The sequence below is a fragment of the Miniopterus schreibersii genome, assembly GCF_964146895.1.
Source record: "Miniopterus schreibersii genome assembly, chromosome: 3".
Classification (NCBI taxonomy): Eukaryota; Metazoa; Chordata; class Mammalia; order Chiroptera; family Miniopteridae; genus Miniopterus; species Miniopterus schreibersii.
The window spans coordinates 7,333,725-7,356,214 of record NC_138103.1 but is presented as its reverse complement, the minus strand read 5'-3'; the positions used below and the strand labels follow the sequence as shown (position 1 = coordinate 7,356,214).

The 22,490-nt window shown below is 52.5% G+C and overlaps 2 protein-coding genes across 5 annotated transcripts; one reads left to right on the top strand and one right to left on the bottom strand.

Annotated features, from left to right (window-relative positions):
- The first annotated feature begins 103 nt into the window (after nt 1-103).
- Nucleotides 104-4,299, top strand: HIRIP3 (HIRA interacting protein 3). Its single transcript, XM_081133676.1, has 7 exons — nt 104-635; nt 711-831; nt 950-1,061; nt 1,307-2,616; nt 2,722-2,884; nt 2,968-3,066; nt 3,143-4,299. The coding sequence occupies exons 1-7, from the start codon at nt 571-573 to the stop codon at nt 3,301-3,303; spliced, it is 2,031 nt and encodes a 676-aa protein (XP_080989802.1). The 5' UTR covers nt 104-570; the 3' UTR covers nt 3,304-4,299.
- TAOK2 (TAO kinase 2) lies at nt 4,284-22,200 on the bottom strand. Of its 4 annotated transcripts, none has more exons than XM_081133675.1 (19): nt 21,440-22,200; nt 18,396-18,562; nt 18,156-18,227; nt 17,959-18,060; nt 17,435-17,480; nt 17,211-17,307; nt 16,939-17,052; nt 16,741-16,832; nt 14,704-14,797; nt 14,520-14,601; nt 13,564-13,731; nt 13,134-13,394; nt 12,784-12,945; nt 10,933-11,298; nt 10,649-10,852; nt 10,072-10,311; nt 6,741-6,953; nt 5,622-5,804; nt 4,284-5,533 (listed from the first exon to the last, which is right to left on the bottom strand). In XM_081133675.1, the coding sequence occupies exons 2-19, from the start codon at nt 18,525-18,527 to the stop codon at nt 5,012-5,014; spliced, it is 3,150 nt and encodes a 1,049-aa protein (XP_080989801.1). In that variant the 5' UTR covers nt 18,528-18,562; nt 21,440-22,200; the 3' UTR covers nt 4,284-5,011. The 4 variants fall into 4 exon arrangements, with proteins under 4 accessions (XP_080989801.1, XP_080989800.1, XP_080989798.1 ...); XM_081133674.1 differs by having other exon boundaries at nt 13,134-13,412; nt 21,440-22,180; XM_081133672.1 differs by lacking the exons at nt 4,284-5,533; nt 5,622-5,804; nt 6,741-6,953 and having other exon boundaries at nt 8,234-10,311; nt 13,134-13,412; nt 21,440-21,530.
- Nucleotides 22,201-22,490: the final 290 nt, after the last annotated feature.

Here is a 22,490-nt window from a genome sequence, read left to right as displayed (position 1 = left end):
CCCGCGCCCAGGGCTCGTTACCACACTGGCTGCCCTCTCAGGGAATACCGGGAACGGAACGTTGCTTCAAGCGGCTACCGTGAAGTTGGCGTCGCCGCGACGTGATGATGTCACAAAGATGGAGGATGCAGGAGAGCGCCTTTACTGATTCTAAAAATGCTCAGCGGTTGGAAGGCATAAGTCTTCCCCCGGGATCCCTAGTTTTCAGGAGAGATGTCTGTTTTCTTCTGTCTTTCGAAGTCACAGCGGCCTAGCTGGCCCGTGACCACGGACAGAGGCGTCGCGGACTGATTACGTTACACCCAAAGGTTGCGCCGAATCGGTTTCTAACGAGAATTTTAAAAAAACGATTGGTTCTAAGGAAAGGAAGGAGCCGCGAGACCCTCCAACTGCCGGGGAAATCAGGTTTTGTCTGGCAAAGTCCTCGGTCCAAGCGGGCCGCAACCGCCACTCAACGGCCCCTCGCCACACGGCGCCACTACACTGCGCGTGCGCAAGCTCCTGTCAAACGTGCTAACGGAGGCCGAGAAGATAAAAAAGGCGGGAGCTACGAATCCCAATTAGAGCAAAATGGCGCGGGAAAACGAGATGCAGGAGTTCACTCGTAGCTTCTTCCGAGGCCGCCCGGACCTCAGGTGCACTGGGTTGGGGTTGGGGTTGAAAAGAGCAGGGGCAGGGCGCGGACTCCCCCTTGACACATGTCTCCACAGCATGCTCACGCACTCCATCGTGCGGCGGAGGTTCTTGGCTCACACTGGCCGTGACCATCTGAATCCCAAGGAGAAGCAGGCACTGAAGCGGCTAGTTGAGGAGGAACTGCTGAAGATGCAGGTGTGGGCGCTGAGGCCCCGCTACGGGAGGCAGGGTTTGTTGCCTAGGAGTAGGGGCCTGAGAGAGGGTGAGGCAGAACATCACCTTGATACAGGTTTTGCCCTCTTTGCACAAACAGGTGGATGAAGCGGGTGCCAGAGAAGGACTAGACCTTGCCAAGAAGGCAAAGAGGCCTCCCACCCCCTGCAGTGACCCAGAGAGAAAAAGGCTCCGTGTGAATTCGGAATCAGGTTAGTGCCTTCTGCACAGTGGTTCATTCAAAAAGTATTTACCCTGCATGTATTATGCTCCAAGGCACTGGATGAGGTCATGAGGTCAGTGAGTCAGGGACCAGGAACAGGGTGGACTGACAGCTGTTTCCTGCTGTCCTTCCCTTCATCTGTCAGTGCAGGGTTTGAGGCAACCTATTATCCCAAGTGGAGGGAGAAGGGACAGGAGGAACCTGTCCCAACCTTCTCTTCTCTCCACATTCCAGAGCCCAGTGCTGCAGCCTCCAATCCAAACTGCTTCAGCCACCCGGCAAAGTATGGGATGGCAGCAGTAATCAGCCCAGTGAAGGAGAGTCCAAAGCGAGCCTCAAAAAAAGCAGTTGAGAGCAGTGACGAGGAAGAACAGAAGAGGGACCTTACTGCAAAGGTTGGATCAGAGGAGGCAGTGAAGGAGAGCTGTGAGGAAGAGGAGGAGAGCTCTGCTGGAACAAGTAAGGTTTGGAAAGAGGAGAGCAGTGGGGAAGAGGATAAGGAGGAGTCCAAAGGCAGGACTAGGAATAAACGTGCAACAAGAGACAGGACCCGGTGGAAGGGTGGCAAAAGGCAGAGTGGAAGCAGTGAGGAGAATGGGGAAGACAGCTGGAGGAAGTTGAAACCAGCTACTAAAGGCATGGGAAAGTCAGCCAAAGTGGAAAATGGAAAGACAGCCAATGGTGAGGCAAGTGATTCAGAGAGGGAGGCCAGTGACAGTGAGGCAGGGGGGACCCCCAAGGGGGAGAGGAAGAACCGCTCTTACAGGAAGAGCGCCAAGAAAAGCAGGACACGAAGCTCTTCCTCCTCCTCTTCAAATGGCAGTCCAGAACCCAGAGGCAGGAAGGTGAGGGTGAGGATGGGGTGGGAGGCCACAACTAAGAACAAGCAGGCACCAGGCAAGATTTCAGACAGTGGGAAGCAGGCCATGCAAGAGAGTAACAGTGAGGAGGAACCCACCCAAAGGACGGAAAACAAAGGGGCTAAAAGACACCAGGAAAGTGAAAAGGAGAGCGAGGGGGAGGAGATCCTAGCCAAGAAAGAGAACAGAGAGGAAGAGGATTGGAAACTCAGAACTCCAAACAATGGAGGGAGAAAGTCAGCTTGGGAGGAGAGGAGCGGTAAGCAGAAAAACAGGGCTGTGCTGGGAGACGGGGGGGACAAAGAGAAAGAGAAGGAGAAAGGAGCAGAAGGCAGCGGAGGTAACAGTGAGGGAGATGAAGAGCCCCTAGTGCGGAGAAAGAGCAAGGACAGGACTCAGTGGAATGGTGGCAAAAGGCAGAGTGGAAGCAGTGAGGAGGATGGGGAAGACAGCTGGAGGCAACCAGCTACTAAAGGCATGGGAAAGTCAGCCAAAGTGGAAAGTAGAAAAACAGCCAATGGTGAGGCAAGTGACTCAGAGAGGGAGGCGAGTGACAGTGAGGCAGGGGGGACCCCCAAGGGGGAGAGGAAGAACCGCTCTTACAGGAAGAGCTCCAAGAAAAGCAGGACACGAAGCTCTTCCTCCTCCTCTTCAAATGGCAGTCCGGAACCCAAAGGCAGGAAGGTGAGGGTGAGGATGGGGTGGGTGGGAGGCCACAATTAAGGGAAGAGGGAGACCCAGACTCAAGCCCAGAAGTCCTGGCCTTCAGCTGTTGTCTTTCATTGCCAGGCTGGTCATCGTGATGAGGACCACCCTGCTGTGATGAGACTAAAGCGCTACATTCGGGCCTGTGGTGCCCATCGCAACTACAAGAAGCTGCTGGGCTCCTGCCGCTCACGCAAGGAGCGCCTGTGTGTCCTCCGGGCAGAGCTGGAAGCTCTGGGCATGAAGGGTTAGGCTGGGTATATCCTGGGGGCTGCAGGAGAGGTCCGTGGCTGCTGGGCAGGAGAGGATCACAAGCTTCTTCTGCCCCAGGTAACCCTTCTTTAGAGAAGTGTCGGGCTCTGAAGGAGCAGCGTGAGGAGGCAGCTGAGGTGGCATCCTTGGACGTTACTAACATTATCAGCTGTTCAGGTGAGGGGCTTCGTACTACTCCCCAGGAACAGATGGGGCTTGGACTTTCTTAGACAAGTAATCTACTTCCCTCCAGGTCGGCCACGCAGACGCACGGCCTGGAACCCTTCAGAAGCAGCCACCCCTGGGGAGCTATACCGCCGGGCCCTGGACTCAGAGGAAGAGCGGCACCGTCCCCCAAGGCCAGACTGGTCACATATGCGTGGCATCATCAGCAGTGATGGTGACAGTAACTGAGCTCCCCCATCTATTAACAGGGACTTTACACACTTGTAGAAAGCACATATATAGCCTGCCCCCGACAACCAACCCCTATTCTGTGCCCGCAGAGCAAAAGTAACTTTCTTCAGAGACTTGAAACCCCCAGAGACACAGTTGTTGGGATCTCACTTCTCAGTTTCACATTCTCAGTTTAAAGTGCTTACAGGGGTTTATTTTTTGACTTAATAAATAAGTGTTTGAATCACCTCATCAAAACTAGTCTGCCACTCTCATTCCCCTGTACTTGGGGCCAGGAGGCTGAGAAGTGGCCACTGTCTTCCCATCCACCCCCAGTCTGGTTCCCTTTAATTTCCCTCAGGTTCTCCAAAGAAGTCCCAGCTTTTAGACCCTGCCATCCAGTCTGCTACCAGACTCTATTCATGAGTGTGGTTCCTATTCTCCTTCCTCCAATCTGACTAGTGTGCCTCTTTGAGCCTCCTCCATAGTTTGAAGGAGCATATGAAAACTGGCCTTAATGTGAAGCACAAAATGAAATAATTTGGGGACAGCTGGTGTGTCTTCCTTCCCCCTTACGAAAACAGCCACTTGGTCTATAGGTAAACTCTTTTAGCATTAAAGGAGTGGGGGCACAGGACCTACACCTTACCAATCAATACTATCCCAGGCCTCTGGCTACAGATGGAGTCAGAGAGGTACTTGAGGACTTTACTGGGATTCTTGCTGTTGAAGTTGCTGGTAACAGGCAAGCCTGGAGTTGCCAGGAGCCTGAGCATAAAGTGACTCTTCTAAAAATATTTAAAACAAAGCAAAGGGAAGCAGAGATCAAGTTTAATGATCCCATTTGAGGCTCTGGCTCCAGTCATGCCCAAAGTCATTAAAATCAATGCAGTTTTTACTTATACAGCCCAATAAATTCTCTTTAAATACAAGTGACACTATCACCTGCCACTGAACAGTCCTTAATACACATCTTAGAAAGCATGAGTCCTGGGGTCTGTTAGAATAACCAACAGTTTATTAAAAGCTTGCCATGGGGGCTCTGTGCCAGCCCCGTAGCTGGGAGGGTCTCCCGTGACAGCCCCCAGACCTGGGAGCAGGCCCTTCCAAGGTCCTTTCCTTGTTCCCCTGCCCCAGCTCTGATCTCAAGTTTAAAAAAAAAAAAAAAAAAAAAAAAGACAAGACGGCACAGGACGTCAGACGGCAACAGGGGAATGGAGAGACCCAGGCATCCTGACCCCAAGACCCCATCCTGATCCTTCTTCCTATGCAAGCCTTTTCCTCCTGTACTCCCCACCCCAGGCCCCAGACTTGCTCTGCCACATCCCAGGTCTGGGGGGCCTGGCATCCGTTATCCATGGCCCCATTGCAGGGGTAGTATAGTTCTTTGAATATAGTATATCTAGACCCACCCTTCCCCTCCCCCAGGGGACTAGATGAATATTTGACACACATATCTCCCTCCTTTTCCGAGGCTGTGATGGAGAGAGACCCTGGCACCATGGTGGGGAGGCAGGGGCTCCTAGTCAGCCTTGAGACACCTATGCCCAAGCTGACCCTGGACCACTGGCCAGCCCAAGAAGCTCATGAGATGAGGAGGTTTGAGGAGAGTTGGAACCAACATCCTGTCCCCCACCCGTGGGTGGGCCTCAAGTTTACAGCCCTCCAGAATCAGGCTCCACCCACCCCTGCCCCTGCCCCTTCATCTGCTTATCCACCTTGCACTTCAGGAATAGAAGTGGGAGGAACCATTGAGGATGTGGGAAGCGACACTGGTGCTGCGGCTCAGAGGCCCAGGCACCGCGGCAGCAGGTGGGCCCACATTGTCACTGCCACTACCCCCCGAGGCTGCCCGTCGCAGGGGCTGGGGGCTGTTTCTTAGCAGTAGCAGGGCTCCACCACGGGGTGTCCCACTCTGTGCTGGGGGCCCCAGCCAATTTGGGGGACCTGGGGGAGCCAGCAGAGAGGGCTGGCGCCAGGCTGGGGGGGGCATGCCAGGTGGAGGAGGGCCATGGCTCCAGTGTGCCCCTGAACGGGGAACAGGGCGGGAGGGCCAGGCAGGGGCAGGGGGTGGAGCGGGATAGCCCTGGGCAGCAGCCTCAGCTGGGATGCCTCCCAGAGCCATACTGGAGAAACCCAGCCTCATGCTCTCAGCATCGAAAGCCTCGATCTCACGGGCCTGACGCTCGAGCAAACTCCGGATTCGCTCAGAACGCCCTGTCTGCAGGGCCAGCAGCTCCTCTTCTACCTGGGGCACCCAGAATAGAAATCAAAGAGTCCAGTGAGGGTGGGGGTACTGCCTTCCCCACCCCATCCTGGAGGCCAAGCCGTCTTACCCGCTGTTCCAGCAGTGCCCGCCTCAGAGCTACTCTCTGTTCCAGCTCTCGCAACTCCCTCTCGTGTTGACTTTCCGTGCGGATCTTGATCTTACTCTGATAAGCATTGAGCAACTCCAATTCCTGTTGAAGCTGCTGCCGAAGGGCCTGGAACTCTGCTTCTTGGGTCTCATCAAGCCGCAGCTGGAAATTAGGAAGAACTAGTTTTAGGGGCCTCCTCCCCCACCCCCACAATCCTCCCCTGCCCCAGGTAGGCCTGGGCCCTAAGGTTTCAAGCAGCAGCCAGTGTCAACATCTACCAAAATGAAAGGTCGTCATACCCTGTGACACAGCAATTACACTTCCAGGAATTTATCCCCAAGGTATACTTGCACATGTGCTCGAAGGTGTTCACTGAAGCGTTGTAATAGCAAAATACTGGAAACAACCTAAATGTCCACCAATAAGGGATGGGTTAAATAAATTATGGTATATTCATACCATGGAAAATTCTATGCTGTTAAAAAAATGAGGTACGTGTACTGACATGGGAAGATGTCCAAGAAACATTAGGTGGAAAAAGAAGTTAAAGAATAGTATGTAAAGTATGATTCCATTCTTGTTTAAAATTTTTATGTAACTTTTCAAATATGCATAGGAAAAATCTAGTACAATGAATTATTAACAACTGTTACCTCTGAGAGGGACTGGGTGAAAAAATAGCAACGAACAGTGTTACTTTTTACACCATGTGTATATTTTAAGTGGCCCATTCCAGTCTTATGTGTGACCACTTTTAGAACAGCAACCTTCAAAACCCTCCAGAAGTCTGAGAAAATTGGCCTGAGGGCTACAGGCATTTTGATTTGCTCCCTGTTCACACATTAAACTAACTCAGGCTCAAGGAAAAATTACAGCCACTCTTTTCTTGGTGGTTCCTGGTAGAGTAGGCAGGCTGGCTTTGTCAAAGAAAATCCTCCAGAGAGAATAAAACCATTTAGGAGAATACTAACTGGGAGGCTTCCCAGGAACAAAAAGCCCCTTCTCTGTCTACCCCCTCCCCCACTTTCGCTGCCCATAACCAAGTGGGAAAGAGAGGCCAACCTCCACCATGCTCCCTCCCTGGACCCCAGGCCTCACCGCCTGTGAGCTGAGCATCTCTGAGATGGACTGGTCGTATTGCTCGGCTAGGATTGCCAACTTTCGGGTCTGTTCTTCCTTGAGCCGCTTAAGGAGGCTCTTGTGCTGAGCTTTGGGCGTGGTCTCCAACAAGTGTGCCCGCAGAGCCTTGTACTGCCGAGTCTGGATCTTACACGTCTCCTGGAACTGCTTCTTGATCTGCAGCTCCTTAGACTATGCAGTGGATGGACCGAGGGGAAATGGGGGCAGGGGAGAGGGAGAGGGAGAGGAAGAGGAGGAGGAGGAGGAAGAGGAGGAGGAGGAGGAACAATCAGGGGAGAAGGGGAAAAGAGAGAGAGGAGAGGAGACAGAAACAGAGACAGGGAGAGGGAGAGAAACAGAAAACATGTTAGACAGAGGGGGCGGGGGGAACTGTATACAGACAGACATGGAGAGATGGGATTGTGTTGAGAGAGATCAGAAAGATTCTCAATGGGCAAGGGATGCAAAGAAAACAAGACAGGTTCCAAGAGCATGTTCACAGAGTTGGGTGGAAAACACACAAGAAACAGCAGGAGAGTTCATGGACAGGGAACTGAGAATCTTTAGAGTACTAAGGGCATACAAGAAGCTTTGACCATGCAAAGAGAAAACATGACCTAGAGATAGTAGCATGTGAGCACATACAGAATGTGTACAAGAGGAGAAAACCAAATCACACAACACACCCATGGAAGAGAGCAACACAGCTAAAGACAGAGGAAGGCCCAGGTTCAGCACCTCTGGGTGGGAAGGAGGATAAGCACGGAGCTGAGAAATGGATAAGAAGAGGTGGCCCATCTCAGGCCACATAAGGCAAAGGGGCAAAGGAGGTGGCCAGAAAGGGCCTGACAAGTTCAATGGGCCAGCAGCTGCCACCCTGGCCAGATCTCCACATTCCAGTCAGCCCCTTACGTACTCGGCTCCCATTCCAAGCCCACAACCAATCCCATTTCCACAGCCCCCATACTCTCTGCCTGGCCCCCCAAACTCATTACCCTCTACTGTAGAGGGTTTCCAGACCCATCCCCCAGCCCTTTAGGATAATGTCTGATGCCAGGAGAGAAATTCAGCTCCCAGAAAGAAGGGAACCATATAGGGAATGGTTGGGAAACAAAGCAGGGGGTGAGGACAAAAGGACCTGGAACCTAAGGACTCATCTTAAGGAATCCACAAATGGGAACTGTGGGAATAAGAAAATACGTCAAAGCTCAAAGAGGTCCAGACCCCCAAGCTGGTGGTGGTCATGATGCAACAAAGCTATGACGGCAGAGAGGATGAGGCTGAAGGATGAAAGGGGTTGAGATAACGTAGATGGAGGTGAAGAGGTCATGGAGCCGGGGACCAAGGGTCTGGATTGGGGGCATACCGGGGAGGCTAGGCGGCAGGACAAAGCAGACAGAGGCAGCCTGGGCCAAAGGTATAGTTCCGCTCAGATATTTTATTTGTGTTTGTCTTTTTCTTTTTTTGATGGGGGAAAGGGGATAGGTTGGAAGGGAGACAGAAAAACAAAATCAAAGAGAGAAAAAAAAAACATGACTCTTTCCACCCACCACCACACCTGGCCCCAGGCCTGAGTCAATGAGGGTGAGGATGAGCACACACACAGCGGGAGAACAGCAATAACTTAGGGGGGGGGAGGAGCTTCAGGAGAACACGAAGTGTAACTTCTATGCTCCATAGCGGAGGAGGCTGCCTGTCTAGAGGTCTAAAGGGCTGGGGGGGGGGGGGGGGGAGGCATACTGAGGAATGAGGGGTGAAAGGACTGGGACTGCAGAATCTTCACTGAGTAGTGGGGGATAAAGTGCTCAATGCTCTAGATTTGGGCTGGTCACCTCCAGGGAGGCAGGGCCCGGGACTGACGGGTTCGGGATTTCCGCCCAGCTAAAGTCCCTGGTGGTGATTGGCAGGAGGCAGGGGGCCCTTGCCTGCGTTGGCTGCGTGGTAGCAGTCGGGGGATACGGCTGGGTCGTTCACCCCGAAGCAGGCCCCAGCTGGCCAGTGTGTGGATAGCCCAGGGAGGCAAGCGGGAGGCCAAACCCTGGCTGGCCCGCGCCAGGTGCCAGTTCCAGCCCTTGCACAGGGCCCAAAACCTTGCCAATAGGGCTAGTGGGTGTCGGGAAGCGCGGGAATTACCCCGCCGAGGCCCAGGAACAGGCAGTCGGCTGCGGAAACCATCCTTGTTGGTCTTGGGGTACAGTGCAAACAGACCCCGGTCACCCACTGCCCCACAGCCCTGTAGGGCCCTAAAGGCCATGGGCGATAGGCGCAGCAGAGCCCGTAACCAGAGCCGAGAGATGCCCCGGCGAATCTGAGGTCCCTGCTGCCGAACCCATTTGCCCCCAGCTGCCATAGCTGCCAGTGGTAAAGCCAGGCCTGGCCAGGCTAGGAGCCAAGCAGCCCCAAGGCCCAGAGGGACACCCATAAGGCCTCGGCGCCAGCTCAGACCCAGGATAGCCCCCAGTGCAGTGCCCTGGGCGAGAAGTAAGAACAGACTGGGGGGCAGATGCAGAGCTGTACAAAGAAGTAGGTAGGAGGCCCCCAGGCCCACCAGCCCTACCTCAAGGGCTAGCAGCGAGGCCTGCAAGCCACCCCCACCCTGGGCCGCCAGCAGCGGGAGCAGCAGCAGAAGTAGTAGGGGCAGGAGGCCAGAGGAGGACCCCACTGCAAAAGAGAGGCCAGCCAAGAGGCCATGGGACAGGAGTCCAGGGAACTGGCTAGCAGGGCTGGGCCTCAGATATGTTGGAGGGGGTTCAGGGGGGATGTCTGGTGAGGGACAGCCATCTCCAGGATCCCTTGGGGTCCTAATTGGAGCCCCCTCCTCCTCTTCCTCCTCCTCCTCCTCAGGTACTGGGGTCAGTGCTGGGCCCTGGACCCAGCCAAGCTCAAATTCCTCATCCAGGAGGCTCCCATCCTCCTTCTCCCATAATCTCCATGTCCTGGCCACCTCCTGGCCCACAATGTTCCTCTCCTGAGGTGCCAGGTATGGGACTCTAAGCTCCTCTATCTCCTCCTCAGGAAGACCCCAAACTTCCTCATCAACCAAACTCCTAAGTTTTTGTGGACTGGGACTAGGAGTTCCTGATTCTTCCCCCAATATCCTCTGCTCCTCTGGTTCCAAGGTGGCCCCTTCCTTTCCCAGAATCCTTCTCTCTGGAACTGCTTGCTCCTCCTCTCCCAGAATTCTTTGGTCAAGGACTGCCTCCTGGCCAGATGAGCAGGGATGCTCTTCTCTAGGGGTGCCTGTGCTGGGTGGTCCCAGAGCCCCAGGAATGGGGAGCGGGAGGCCCGGGGGACGCTGGCCTGCACGTACTTTGAGGCTCTTGGGCTGCTGGCGAACCTGGGCTGCATGCTTCTGCCGCAACTCTTGCTCACGCCGCTTGTTGTACTCCAGCTGGTTGCCCAGCTCTGTCTGGTGCTGCAGGCGGGTGAGCTCTGCCCTTGTGCGCTGTACAGCCTGGAGCTGTCGTAGCTCTAGCTCCCGTGTGGCCTCATGCTGCCGCAGCAGCAATGCACACTCCAAGTCCTTCTGTGTCTGTTTCTTGTTCAAGTCCTGAAGCAGAAGAGAGGCAGGGCCCAGAGTCCAGTCAGGAAGCCTTGTTGGTGTCAAGGAAGTGAGAGTCCCAAAACTCCTTGGCAGAAGGAGCTGAGGGTGGGGAGATGAGGTGTGTAGATGAGGGGTATAAGGGAGCCAAACTCCTGGCTGTCCTGGAAACAGAATCTTAAGGGAATTCTAGCAGGGTCTGTCTGGTAGGCATGAGAAACAAAAGGGGTGTTCAAGAGAAGCAGAGCCATAAAATGGAGGGCAGTGGAGAAAGACAACCACAAGTGAGGCAAATGAAAAAGGCTGTCTGGGATCTGGGAGGATAATGGGATATGGGGTGACCCACCTCTCTCAGCAAATCCTGGTCCAGGCTGTGACGAGCCAGTAGCATCTTGCGCTTGTACTGGCGACACTGCAGCTCAAAGTACTGGCGTTGCCGCCGTAGCAGCCCTGCCTCCTCCTCTGCCTGGCACTGCTGTAGTTGCTCCTTCTGCCGCAAAAGCCACTCAGCCTTCTCCCGCTTAGGTGTGCTGGGGTTCTCCTGGAGCTCCTGGGCAGTGGGGAGAGCAGGGCAGTTAGGATCTGCCTTGCCCACCACCAGGACCTACCTACTGCTGTAACCTATCCCACCTCCTTTAGCTGCTCCTTCCTAAGTTTGTAGGTTCGCTTCTGCGCCTCCAGCAAGGCAGCCAGCTCCTTCTTCTGCTGCCCAAGGATGTGCTGCTGGAACTTCCGCTCCTCAGCCTGGGCAGCTCGCGCCTCCTTCTCACCGATGGCCTGGTGCCGCCGTGACAGCTTTTCTGCCTCAGCCCCGAAGCCAGCCCGCTGTGCCTCAAGCTCCCGCTGCAGCCGTGCACTATGCTCATCACGTTCACCCCTCAGCCGTGACTCCAGGGCCAGCAGCTGTTTCTGGTGCTGTCGTCGCATCCGCTTATAGCCACTTAGCTGTTCCCGCAGAGCTGAGTCCTGCTCATGCTCCTGGATCTGACGGCTGACCTGGAGGGGAGAGACAAGGGTGAGCCCTGACCTCCATTTTAACAACACACAGAGTCTTCATGCTCTATGGACAAAGAGCATGGGTTTTAGAATCCTGGGTTTATTTCTCACATTTGGTACCTTCTTCACACATAACCTCTCTGAGCCTGCCACCTCAATTGGAAAATAGAAATATAATCGACTTCACAGACTGATGTGACTGAATGAGATGATAAAATATACTGAGCATATCCTGGTGTAAAAGTAGGAACAACTCATATTAGTTCAAAAGAGTAAGCAAACAGACCTGGGTCTATGTCCCAGCTCTGCCATTTACTAACCGTGTGACCTCAGGCAAGTTAAGGTTGCTAAGCCGAGGTTTCCTCATCTATTAAGTGGGGGGGATAATACCTCCTTATATGTGACTGTGGAGATTAACTTTGATACATACGTACTAGTGTCTGGAACACTGAACCAGTAAGTGTTAGCTTCGTTTCCCTTCAGCAAACACTGAGGATCATTACAGCCCAAGTTCAGAGCCAGGATCTGGACGTGAGATGTTGGAATAACAAGAATACTGGCCCTGGATGTCCTCATCTAAGCTTTGAGCTAAGGTCCACTGTCCAGGTGGCCAATCCCCTGGAAGTCACAGACTTCTCTGCACAGTATCACAAAGAACCAAGTATCACAGGATTTGAAGAGTTGACCTACCAGAACAACCAACCACATGCAGAGACCACAAGAACATACTAGACCAAGTAGCCTGTAAGGGGTTGTTGGTGCTTCCAGCTAAGCAGGAATGTAATCTAAATGTTTATTAAAGGTATGAACGAAAAACTATGTTTTATAAAGTCTACCCACTTTTCCCTGTCAACTGAGAAAAACATTGCTATGACTTAGTTTTAAGAAAGGACCAAGGTCCTGTTTACAGAATTTGAGAACCATCAAAGGTGCTCGGGCAAGTGCCCTGGGCAAGCAGGTCCTGTGGGTCACGACTGCCTCATCTCTCCAATGGGATCATACTCGGTCCCTCCCCGAGGAGCTGGATTAAATATAGGCATGTGTGTGGACCTGAGAACCAATCACTAGTATGAGACAGATACCTGAACATCACCCTTGCCCCCTACAAGCACAGAATCCAGCCCATCTTTCATAATACTATTCAGGAGCAGCACAGCACAGGGATGTAAAGCACCCAATTGGCCAGGGGCCTAGGAAGGCCCTGAGACACTATTTAAGCCCAGCCACAAAAATGGTATGAAAGTTTGCCAAGCTAGGAACACCCAATGTGGCTAATCCACTGGAGGACTGTGACTTCCGGGGGACTGGACACATTGGGCAGTGTGGCCAAAACAGTCTGTTGGAAGGAGACAGGGCTGAAGAGAAGGTAAGACACAGTAACCAAAAGTGAGGTTAGAATCTGGACTTACTCCTGTGTCACAAGGGGAAAATAATTTCTGGACTTAGTTTGGGGCCTCTAGCCCAAGGAAGGATGGCTGCACTTACCAGGGAGGCAGTACGGATGGTAGCAAAGTGGTCCCGGTTGCGGCAGTAGGCCCGGCGGCGGGCAGAAGAGGTGGTAGAGGTGGGAGCTGGGGCTGCAGGCTGCTGGAGAGGTCCCGGGGTCAGCTCTGGCTGGTAGGGGTCGTCATACAGGTTGTCAGAGCCCTAGAGGGAAGGTGGAAAGGATGTTCCAGGCTCAGAGGCCACTGGACCCAAGGGGAGTTCCCTGGAGACCCAGTCAGATTTAGAGGAGAGGCAGTCATGCTTGGGAGGGAGAGAAGGGAAACGAGATGATGCCTGAGCATGGGGCTGGGCCTTTCCACTATTAGGCCTACTCAGGGTGAGCTGCATACCGGCAGGCGGTGGATGATGGAACTATGGGAGGTGACTGTGTGCTCCCCCTCCTGCATCATGGCCATCTCCCGGGCTTCAGGGCCTTCCTCCTCCTCTTCCTCCTCCTCTTCCTCCTCTTCTTCCTCCTCATTGTCTGAGGCATCTGCTAGGCTGTTGACTGAGCTGCTCTGACTGGAGGCGCTGATGGACATGCTGGGCACTGAGTGGCTACTTTCTAGACTGGTCAGTGTCCCAGCCCGGTGCATGTAGGGCTCCACCTCCTGTAGACAGGGCGTAGGCTGTTGGGCAGGGAAGGGGAAGAACAAGGGGTGTGTACATGGAGGTAGCACAAGGAGACAGTGGGTGTGAGGAGGGGTGGGCAAGGGGGGCCAAGCAGCTGCTAGGATGCAAGTACATGGTGGTAAAGGGTGGCAGGGCAAGCTGGGTCACCTCCTCCTCCTCTGGAGCCTCAGCACCAGGGCCGTTGGGTGCCTCTTGGAACAGTATCTTCTTCATCTTGCGGTACTGCAGGTTGTCCAGCTCCCGCACAGCATCCTTGGTCCTCTGAATTAAGTCCATAATGACTGTGGGTGGCCGCTCCCGGAGCACAAAGCGGTGCTGGGGAAAGAGAACACTGAGGCGTGCTGCCAAGCGCACCGATGACCCTCAATATCCTATGGGTGCTGGCATTACCTCTAACCTAAGGCACTCCCCTGGGGCCCATGCCCATCATAGGTGGATGCTGGCTTTGTCCCAACACTTTCTCCCACATTAATTTTCACAACCCAATCTCTACTCCCAGTCTCTTGTTCCTTCAGCCATGCTGACAAGCAAGAATAGTCAGATCTGGATTCTAGTCCAAGTCCTCTATCAAAGTGTTATATGCCCCAGACATGTCACGAGGCCTCTCTGGGCCTCACAAGGTATCCCACAATTATAAAACTGTCAAATTAGACAATCTACATCAGTTCCCAACTAAGGCTCCTCAGGTTCCCATAAATCTATGAAGGGAAGATGGACCCCTCTACTTTTGATAAGTCAAAAAACACCTAAGGGAAATCATACATTTACCCATGACAAGGCTACACAGGCTTTTTGCTTGATTTACATCAGATCAGTGTGGTAACCCTGGTTATCGCAAGCTGACCAGAAACTCTGGCTCACAATTATATACATTTTTGATTAATAAAAGATACGAAAACAAATTATTACTTAATAAATAAAGGCAGTCCAGTAGACAAAATCTAGCAACACACAGTGTCCATAGGGTACAGAGATGATGATGGAAATTCATAAATGAAGTTCTTGGTGGAGGAAGAACTAGGAATCACTAATTTCACTGAAGGATTTCTTGTGGCTCGAAGAAGCTACAATGCTGGGAGAATGCTAGACCAGTGAGTCCTCACCTTCAGAAGAACCTCTGAGGTTGGTCTGTCTTGAGGGATTTTCTGGAGACAGGAGTCGACAAAATTCCGGAAGTACTCAGACCTAGTAGTCACAGGAGGGTGAGGGAGGAGGGGTGGGGAGGGCATGAGTCAGACAGCCTTACCCTATGGCCTAACTGCCGGGCCCAGAAATCCAAGTCCTTACCAGTGTCCTGACTGGAGCACAGGGGACTCATTCTGTGCAATGTGGTATAAGGCACTCATCGCATTCATGTTAAACAGCGGTGGTTTTCGTTCCGCTATAGAGACAGATCAAGTGGAAGAAAGTAAGAGGTGGCAGGTAGGCAGAGGAGACTGGAACAGAAATCAGAAGTCTCTGTTTCACATTTCAGCTCCTGACTGTCTTCAAGGAACTTTCAGTCTGACAGGAAAGATTAAATAGAACTGGACAAATAATATCAAGTTCAAACTGTTAACTGGCACAAGAGGGAGGCAGATAATGGCTGAAAACCTGGGTGTGTGATGGACCTTCAAGCTGGTACATTTGCAGGGCATTCAGGGAAGGTCTTTTGGAAAAAGGAATATTGGAGTTAGGCCTTAGATTAGAAATTGCAAGCCAGGAGCCCCTTGTGGCTCAGACAAATGTGCTGTGAAAAATCAGATCTAGTGAACTGGAGCCTACATTCTTGCATAACAATGGGTGGGAGCTAAGCACCAGCAATCTCCAGTTTGCCATAGTCTTCTCCATATTCCTTCTCTGGTCCTGACTATCAGTAGCCATTTATCATCAGGATTGATGTTTTTTGTTTTTTAACTGTAGAGAAGTATTTCTCTGTATCCATGTCTCTACCAAAACTAGAAATAAAATAGATAGCTCTAGATTTTTCTTATTCCTGGCCTGCTTCATGTATTTGCATCACCTGTCTGGTTGCAGCCTCAAATGGCAAATGCAGACATGGAGAGACAGACATGTACAAATTTCTGCCCTTCGGCAGGGGACACAAAATAAACCAAGGCAAGAAAGTGGAAAAGTTCATGGCACACAGGGGTGGAGCTCATGAAGGGGAGAGCCAGAGTGTTAGGAAGCAGAGCGTTAGCCTGGTATAAGAAAAGATGGATAGGATTTTGGTCTTGAAAGCAATAGGGAGCCACTGATGGCTCTGAGGAGGGAGGGTAAAACAACAGAGTTTGGGCAGATTTCTGTGACATAAGAAAGACTGTAGTAAGAGAGATTGGCAGTAGGCAAGATCACTGCAAGAAGTTGCTGATTAGAATAACTAACAGCATCACTTTCTTAGACAACTATCCTGTGCTTGGCACCTGTTGGAGGCCTTACAAACATTATCTCACTAAATAGTTTCAATAGTGGCTTGGCCAATGTGGCTCAATGGTTGAGTGTCGACCCATGAACCAGGAGATCACGGTTCAATTCCCAGTCAGGGCACATGCCCAGTTTTCGGGCTAGGTCCCCAGTGGGGGGCATGTGGGAGGTGGCCAATCGATGACTCTCTCATCACTAATGTTTCTATCTCTCTCTCCCTCTCCCTCTCTGAAATTTAAAAAAAAAAAAAAAAGTTTTAAAAGTGCGGGCCAATAAAGATGAGAACCTTAACTTGGCTTCAAGGCCTTATGAACTCACTGGAGCCTACCTCTCTGTCCGTATCACTCACTGCTCTTTGCATTAGTGCATTATTCCAAATAACGAAAGTTAGTTTCAGCTCCCCACGCCTGCTCTTACCTGTCTGGCGTGCTCTTCCCTACAGTCTTCAAACAGCTAACTATTATTTGCCCTGTGGTTCTGTTTAGATATATCTGCTACAAGGAGACCTTCCTCACTCTCTGAACTAGGTCAAATACCTTGTTTTAGAGTTGTACTATTCCTTTAACTCCCCCATTCAGCTCTTATCACATTGAAAGAAAACATGCCTGTTTCCCCAACTTAAATATAAATTCCATGAACACAGGATCCTCATTCACTGCTATACCCCCAGAACCTACAAGCACAGCACATGGTACACCGTGGGTGCTCAAAAAAGGTTTAGAACTAGAGTAATAGACAGAAAGAGATAAATGCTATGAAATCTTTAGGTATAAGAACTGGGAGAATTTGACAGCCGCCTGTATTGGGGATCAAGGGTAGAGTTAAAATGGACAGGAACTTGGAGACCTTGAAGGATGGTATGGTATGGGAAGGAAATGAATAGAAAAGAGGATGAGGGAGCAGAGAGGGGGATGTCCTTACCCAGTTCGATGCAGGTTATCCCCAACGACCAGACATCCACCTTGCCATCGTACTGCCCTTCATCCATTGCCAGGATCACCTCTGGAGCCATCCTGGGAGAACAGTCAGGAGAAAGAGGCTAATTACCCACCCAGACCCTGCCAACTCCTGCTCCCAACTTCCTGGGAGCTCTCTCCACTCAACACTACTCCCACTCACCAGTACGGGGTGCCCACAAAGGAGTTGGCAGGTGCCATGATGGATGCAGAGCCAAAGTCCCCTAGCTTTACCAAGCCTGGCTCTGATAGCAGGATGTTTCCAGCCTTCACATCCCTGCCAAAGAAGCAAAGCACAAGAGTAAGAGATGCATCTCAGGAAGGCAGGGTAGGGGCTAGAGTACCAAGTTTTCAAGAAGGCTGTAGCCCAGCTGAATGAAGAGTGGTGTAGAGATCATCCCCCTCCCTCCCAGCCTTCATCAGTGCTGCTTGTACCTATGGATCATGTTGTGGGAATGCAGATAAGCCAGGCCCTGAAGGGCCCCGTGGGTCACAGCTGCAATCTCCACCTCCTGAAGGGGCTTCTTATGCACTGGGGAGTGAGGGAAAAACATCAAACTGAGGGAGCTCAACGGTGGGACTGGAACAAGCTTCCCTTACTTCCCCTATAGCTTCTCTGCTCTTCTCCCCTTTTCCCACTTGGACAAAGAGTTACTTACCTTCTAGAAGGTCAGAAGCTGAGCCCAGGCAATACTCCATCACCAGCTAAGGAAGGGTCAAGGGTCAGAGATCAGCAGAATTGGCCACCCCTGGCCCATTTCCCTTGGGCAGAGATCCAAAACAGAGCTTCCTCACTCTATCCTTCACTCAGGCAATGCCCCAAGGGTAACGACAAGGAGGAAGGACAACTAAGAAAATGAGGGGTGGTAGGAGAATCCCTAGAGTCAGAGCCTCTCCCACCCGAATCCCTTCAAAGCCCCATCCAATCTCCAGCTCCTCCAACCCACGTGCCCCCTTTCCAACTGCTAATAGCCTGTCACTCTTCAAACGAGCCTCTCCTTCTGGACAGACACTGCTGCTCATGGCTTTGTCGGAGAAATAAAGAGGCTTGGAGAGACTTCCTCCTTCCCAAGATCCCCACACCAGCACTCTGAGTAGGGCCCATCTAAGAGACTAGACCAGGAAATAAGGATGGGCCTGGTTGGGGGGTAAAAATCAGGCCAGAGTCAGGGGACCAGCTCACCCAAGCCGTGTGTTCCCTCAGGTAACAGCCCCGGTACTGAATGGTATTGGGATGCCGGAGCTTCTGTAGGAACCGAACCTCCTTGATGATGTCCTGCCACTTCTGGGAGGTGGTCAGGGGGAGGAGAGGCTTACTCAGCCTGCATCTTGAGACTGGGGTCTCCTGCCCCCCCCCCAGTCTTGTTAAGCCTGACCCACCTCATTTGATTGCTTCCCACTGTAGGACATCTTCTTGATGGCCACCACCTCATTATTTCGGACATCTCGGGCCTAGAGGACCAGATAAGAAGGTGGTGAAGGCACCCAGTGAGAACTGGGCAGCAGGAAGAGGGCAGGAAAGGTTAGTGTGGTGGAGTCATGTAGAGAACTGTTTGGAGGGCCACACAGGGAAGAATGCAATCCCCATCCCTACCCCCACCCTCCCAAGCCCCAACTCACAAAGTACACAGCTCCAAAGCTGCCATGGCCAATCTCCCGAAGGTCAGAGAAAAGCTTTTCAGGGTCATCCTTGAAAAAGAGCTCAGCCACATCAGGGTCCTTCAGGCTCCCAGCCCGGCCCCCAGCTGGCATGGTGGCCCCTGAGGGCCCTGAGAGTGGGGCCTGATCTGGAGAATAGAAATGGTACTCTTAGAGCAAGGATGGGGCTCTCAGAGAGAGGAAGGTGTCCCTCAAGTTTCTGCCTTCCCCTTCCCTATTTCCCTGATGAGGAAGAGGCACTGCTGAGGAAGGGCAGGGGGAGATTAGGAACATAAAGCTCCAAAAAAATAAAGTTGCCCTGGCAACCAGAGCACGGGGGCCGGAGTCCCTAAAACTGCTAGGAAGACTGGGAGCTAAGGATCCTAACCATCCCCCTCAGACCTCAACAAGTTCCATTTCCCTATAACCCCAACTTCCTCCCTCAAGAATATAAGATTCTGCCTCCCAGCCAGATCCCCAAGCCCCCAAGTGTTCTGTCCCACAAGTCCCATACTCCATCCATATTTCCAGACATCTTCCAATCCCCTTAGCGTTGAGGCCCCCTCCTCCTCCCCTCAACCTCTCACAGCCTGGAAGAGAGCAGGAAATGGCCAGGCCGGAGGCAGTGGAAATCCGGCCATTGTTATAAGTGGTTACTAGTCCAGAGGGGCCAGAAGACTCATTCTCAAAAAGGGCTAGGGATACTGTGGCAGGGAGGAGATCTAGAATGGGAAGGACAGGGACAGAAATGGCATCTGGCTTTGGGGCCCTCTCTGTGATCTGGGCTGCCTTATTTGTCCAGTACAATCACACAGGCATCACACAGGTACAGGGCATTTGCAGTGTACAAGTCACATTTATTGAGCATGTGCAGCAACACCTTATGCATTCTCTCTCATTCAATCCTCACCACAAACTTACGAGGTTATTACTATTACCCTTATTTTGCAGATGAGAAAACAGACTCAGAAAGGTTAAGCGACTTTCCCAAAACTGGTCTTCTACCACTGCACTTTCAAAACAGCCCTATGACATAAGCAGGGCAGGATCACGGTCACCATTTCACAGATAGGGTCACTGAGGCATGTTAAGAAAAGAGGACTTCTCCAAGGTCAGAGAACAGGACTTCCTCCTCTCCAGTGAGGCATGTGTGCTCATTACTCTCCCTCAGCAACTCACTATAAGCTCAGGCCGCTCCTGCGGGAAGCTTTCTCTGACCACAGGGGTGCTTAGGGAGAGCTCCTAGAGCACCTAGCCAAACACCCAGAGAAAGCTCCTGCATCAAAGCCAGGACCCCCCAAAGGGATTCCAGGCCAGACTCCTGAGTAAGCACTTGTTGGAATTCAGGCACAAAGGAGCCTTCAGCAGAGCTGGACTCCCAGGGCAGAGTTCTAGCTCCTTAAAAGAGCCTAACAATTTAGCATGTAATTATATTCTGTCATGAATTGTTTCCTATTGTGTTGTTAATTTTGTCTCCTTAACCCAACTGGAAGCTGGAGGGCAAGGAGCAAGCCCAACTCTCTCGCGTGGGCCCCTAGGGTGCAGAAGGCTCAGAATAGTCTGCGAGATTGATGGGTTGCCCTCAGTACCTCCTAGGCTGCTCAAAGCAGGCCCCTTTCTCCATTCTCCTGCCAAGCACCCCTCACCCCAACCAGATACCCCCCTACAAAGGCAGGTGCTCAAAATTTGCCAAAGGAATCTTCTTGACCTCTTTACCAGTTCCCAACAAAGAATACCAACACAGGACCCTAGGCCACATCACATGGGGCCTCTTCCTCAAATAACATCGAACACAAGATCTGTGCTAAATCATAACCACCGTCTAAAATGGACAATGTTATCTCCATTCTGCAGATGAGGACATCCAAGTGTGCCTCTCCCTACACTACCAGTAGTACATTTCATCCTCAATGTACAGCAACAGGGCTTTGGCAAGTTCATTATACTTGGTCGTCTCTTCAGTAAAATGAATTACAGCACAGGGGTGTTGTGAAATTTTTAGTGAGATCCCATACTTAGGAACACTATGCAGACATTCAGTATACGGATTTTTCTTTCCTGCCTCCAGGGTCACCACAAGGCTTTAATACTTTGGGGATCATCCTACCCCAGCAGCTTGGCTTAACTATTAAGAGACACCACTGTAGCTATCATTTGTCAGAAGAGAGCCCTCTCAGGAACCCAGGGCAAAGACTGAGATCACAGTAAAGATGAAGGTCACAGTGGAGAGAAAAATCCATGAGGCAGAAGATAGGAGCCAGAGCCTCCCATCAAGAAAAGCTTCTGAGTATAACCCTCCCAAAAAAGGAAGCTCTTCTTCCTCCCATTCTTAAATCTTACCCCAACTTAAATCCTGATTCTGCCACTAAGTGACCTTGGGCAACCTCCCTGGGCCTTAATATTCTCAACTGTAAAATGGGAAGATAGCAATAAAAGGGTGAGTGGGGTTGCATGAGAAAATGGATGTACAGCACTTTGTAAATGATAGATTGCTGACAAGTGTTATGAGATTATTTATACGATATAGCTGGAGGAAAATACTGCCAGGCACCGCCAAACACAAATGCACACACACATTTCCTTGAAAGGACAAGAAACCCAACCAGACCAAGCTTAAAAAACAGATAAGCGGACCCACCATGGGGATCAGAGGCATGGGGATCGACACCCCAGAACATACAGTTAAAAGGGTTATAATCACGGAGGCATCTGTGAGGGACAAAGTGAACAGGCGAGATCAGAAGGGTGCAAACCCATCTGATTAGCTCACACACCTAGGGTGTGACGCCCGGTGACATCAGAGACCCTGTCACCTGAGGTCCCCCATCAAAAAGACATAATGAAGGGATGAGGAAGGGGAAGAAGGTGGTAGCAGAAGGCAAGGCTAGCCTGAGGCTGACCACTGGCCCAGCTGGGTTTCCCCATCCTGAGGTGAGGGCCTACCCAGGCCCAGCTTCTGAGAAAGGAGCACCCTTTCTTCTCAATGCTAGACACAGGGACCCGCGTCCCTGCACCCCGTGTCTCACCTGGTAGGGGTCACTATGGTGCCCCAGCGCTTCCGACTCCTCCTGGGGTCCTCCAGCGGCTCGGCCAAGCTGGGAGAGGGGCAAGGAGACCTTTCCCCTTGCCACCTCTTCCTCGGCTTTTTCCCTTCCTGAGGGGCGGGCCCGGGAAGCCTCCCCTGGAGGGGAGGGGGTGACAACCTGATCTGACCTCGCGGTCCAGTCCTCCTCCTCGAGGGCGACAGTTGCGGAGTCGCGGATTTCTGATTGTGGGGTCTGAACCCCAGATATCTGAACGCGGGGAGGCTGAATCTGGTATTTGAACGAGTGGGGAATAAACCCCGGATATGGTGCACGCAGGGCCCTGAACCCGATATTTGGAACCCTATAAAACGAGCCCAGGTTTAGAAAGGTTGGGACCCGAAGTCGCGTATATCTCCAACCTGTGGGGCTAATAGCCAGATATTTGAGAAGCGAGGGGACAAGCCCGAAAATTCAGGACCGGAGCACCAAAGCACCAGGTCTCCGGCCACCGACAGGGCGCCCACCCCTAGGACGTCCGGCCAAACGGCCCCTCTCACGTCAGGGTCGGAGGGTGACAGCCCCACTCCCGCCCCGGCCTCCTCCTCCTTCTCTCTCCTGAGGGCAGGTGAAAGATTGTAGCTAAGGGAAGTCCCGGCAGCCCCTCTCCCTCTCCTCTTCAGTCTTAGGTTCTCGCTGCACCACAACCCAGGTCTCGTCCCGGTCTCCCTCTCCCTCTTCCTCCCAATTCCAAGATGGAGACCGGGTGGGAGCGCGCAAGCGCTGTAGAAACGCCCGGCCAAAGGGGGCGGGGCCTCAGAGGAAACAGCCCCGCCCCTCTCTCCTTACTGCTGGGGCCGGGGAGATAGGCAGCCATGAAGGCAGAGTGCGCACGCGCTCCGCCACGCGGACCCTGGGTGGGAGGCGGGGAGAAGGGCTAGGCTTGGAGGGGGAGGAGCCCAGCGCGCTTTCCAACTGGCGGTGGAGGGGGCTGCGGCGCAGGGGTTCGCCCCGCCTTAGCGGTGAGCCAGAGCTTGTTGCTAGGGGAAGCTTT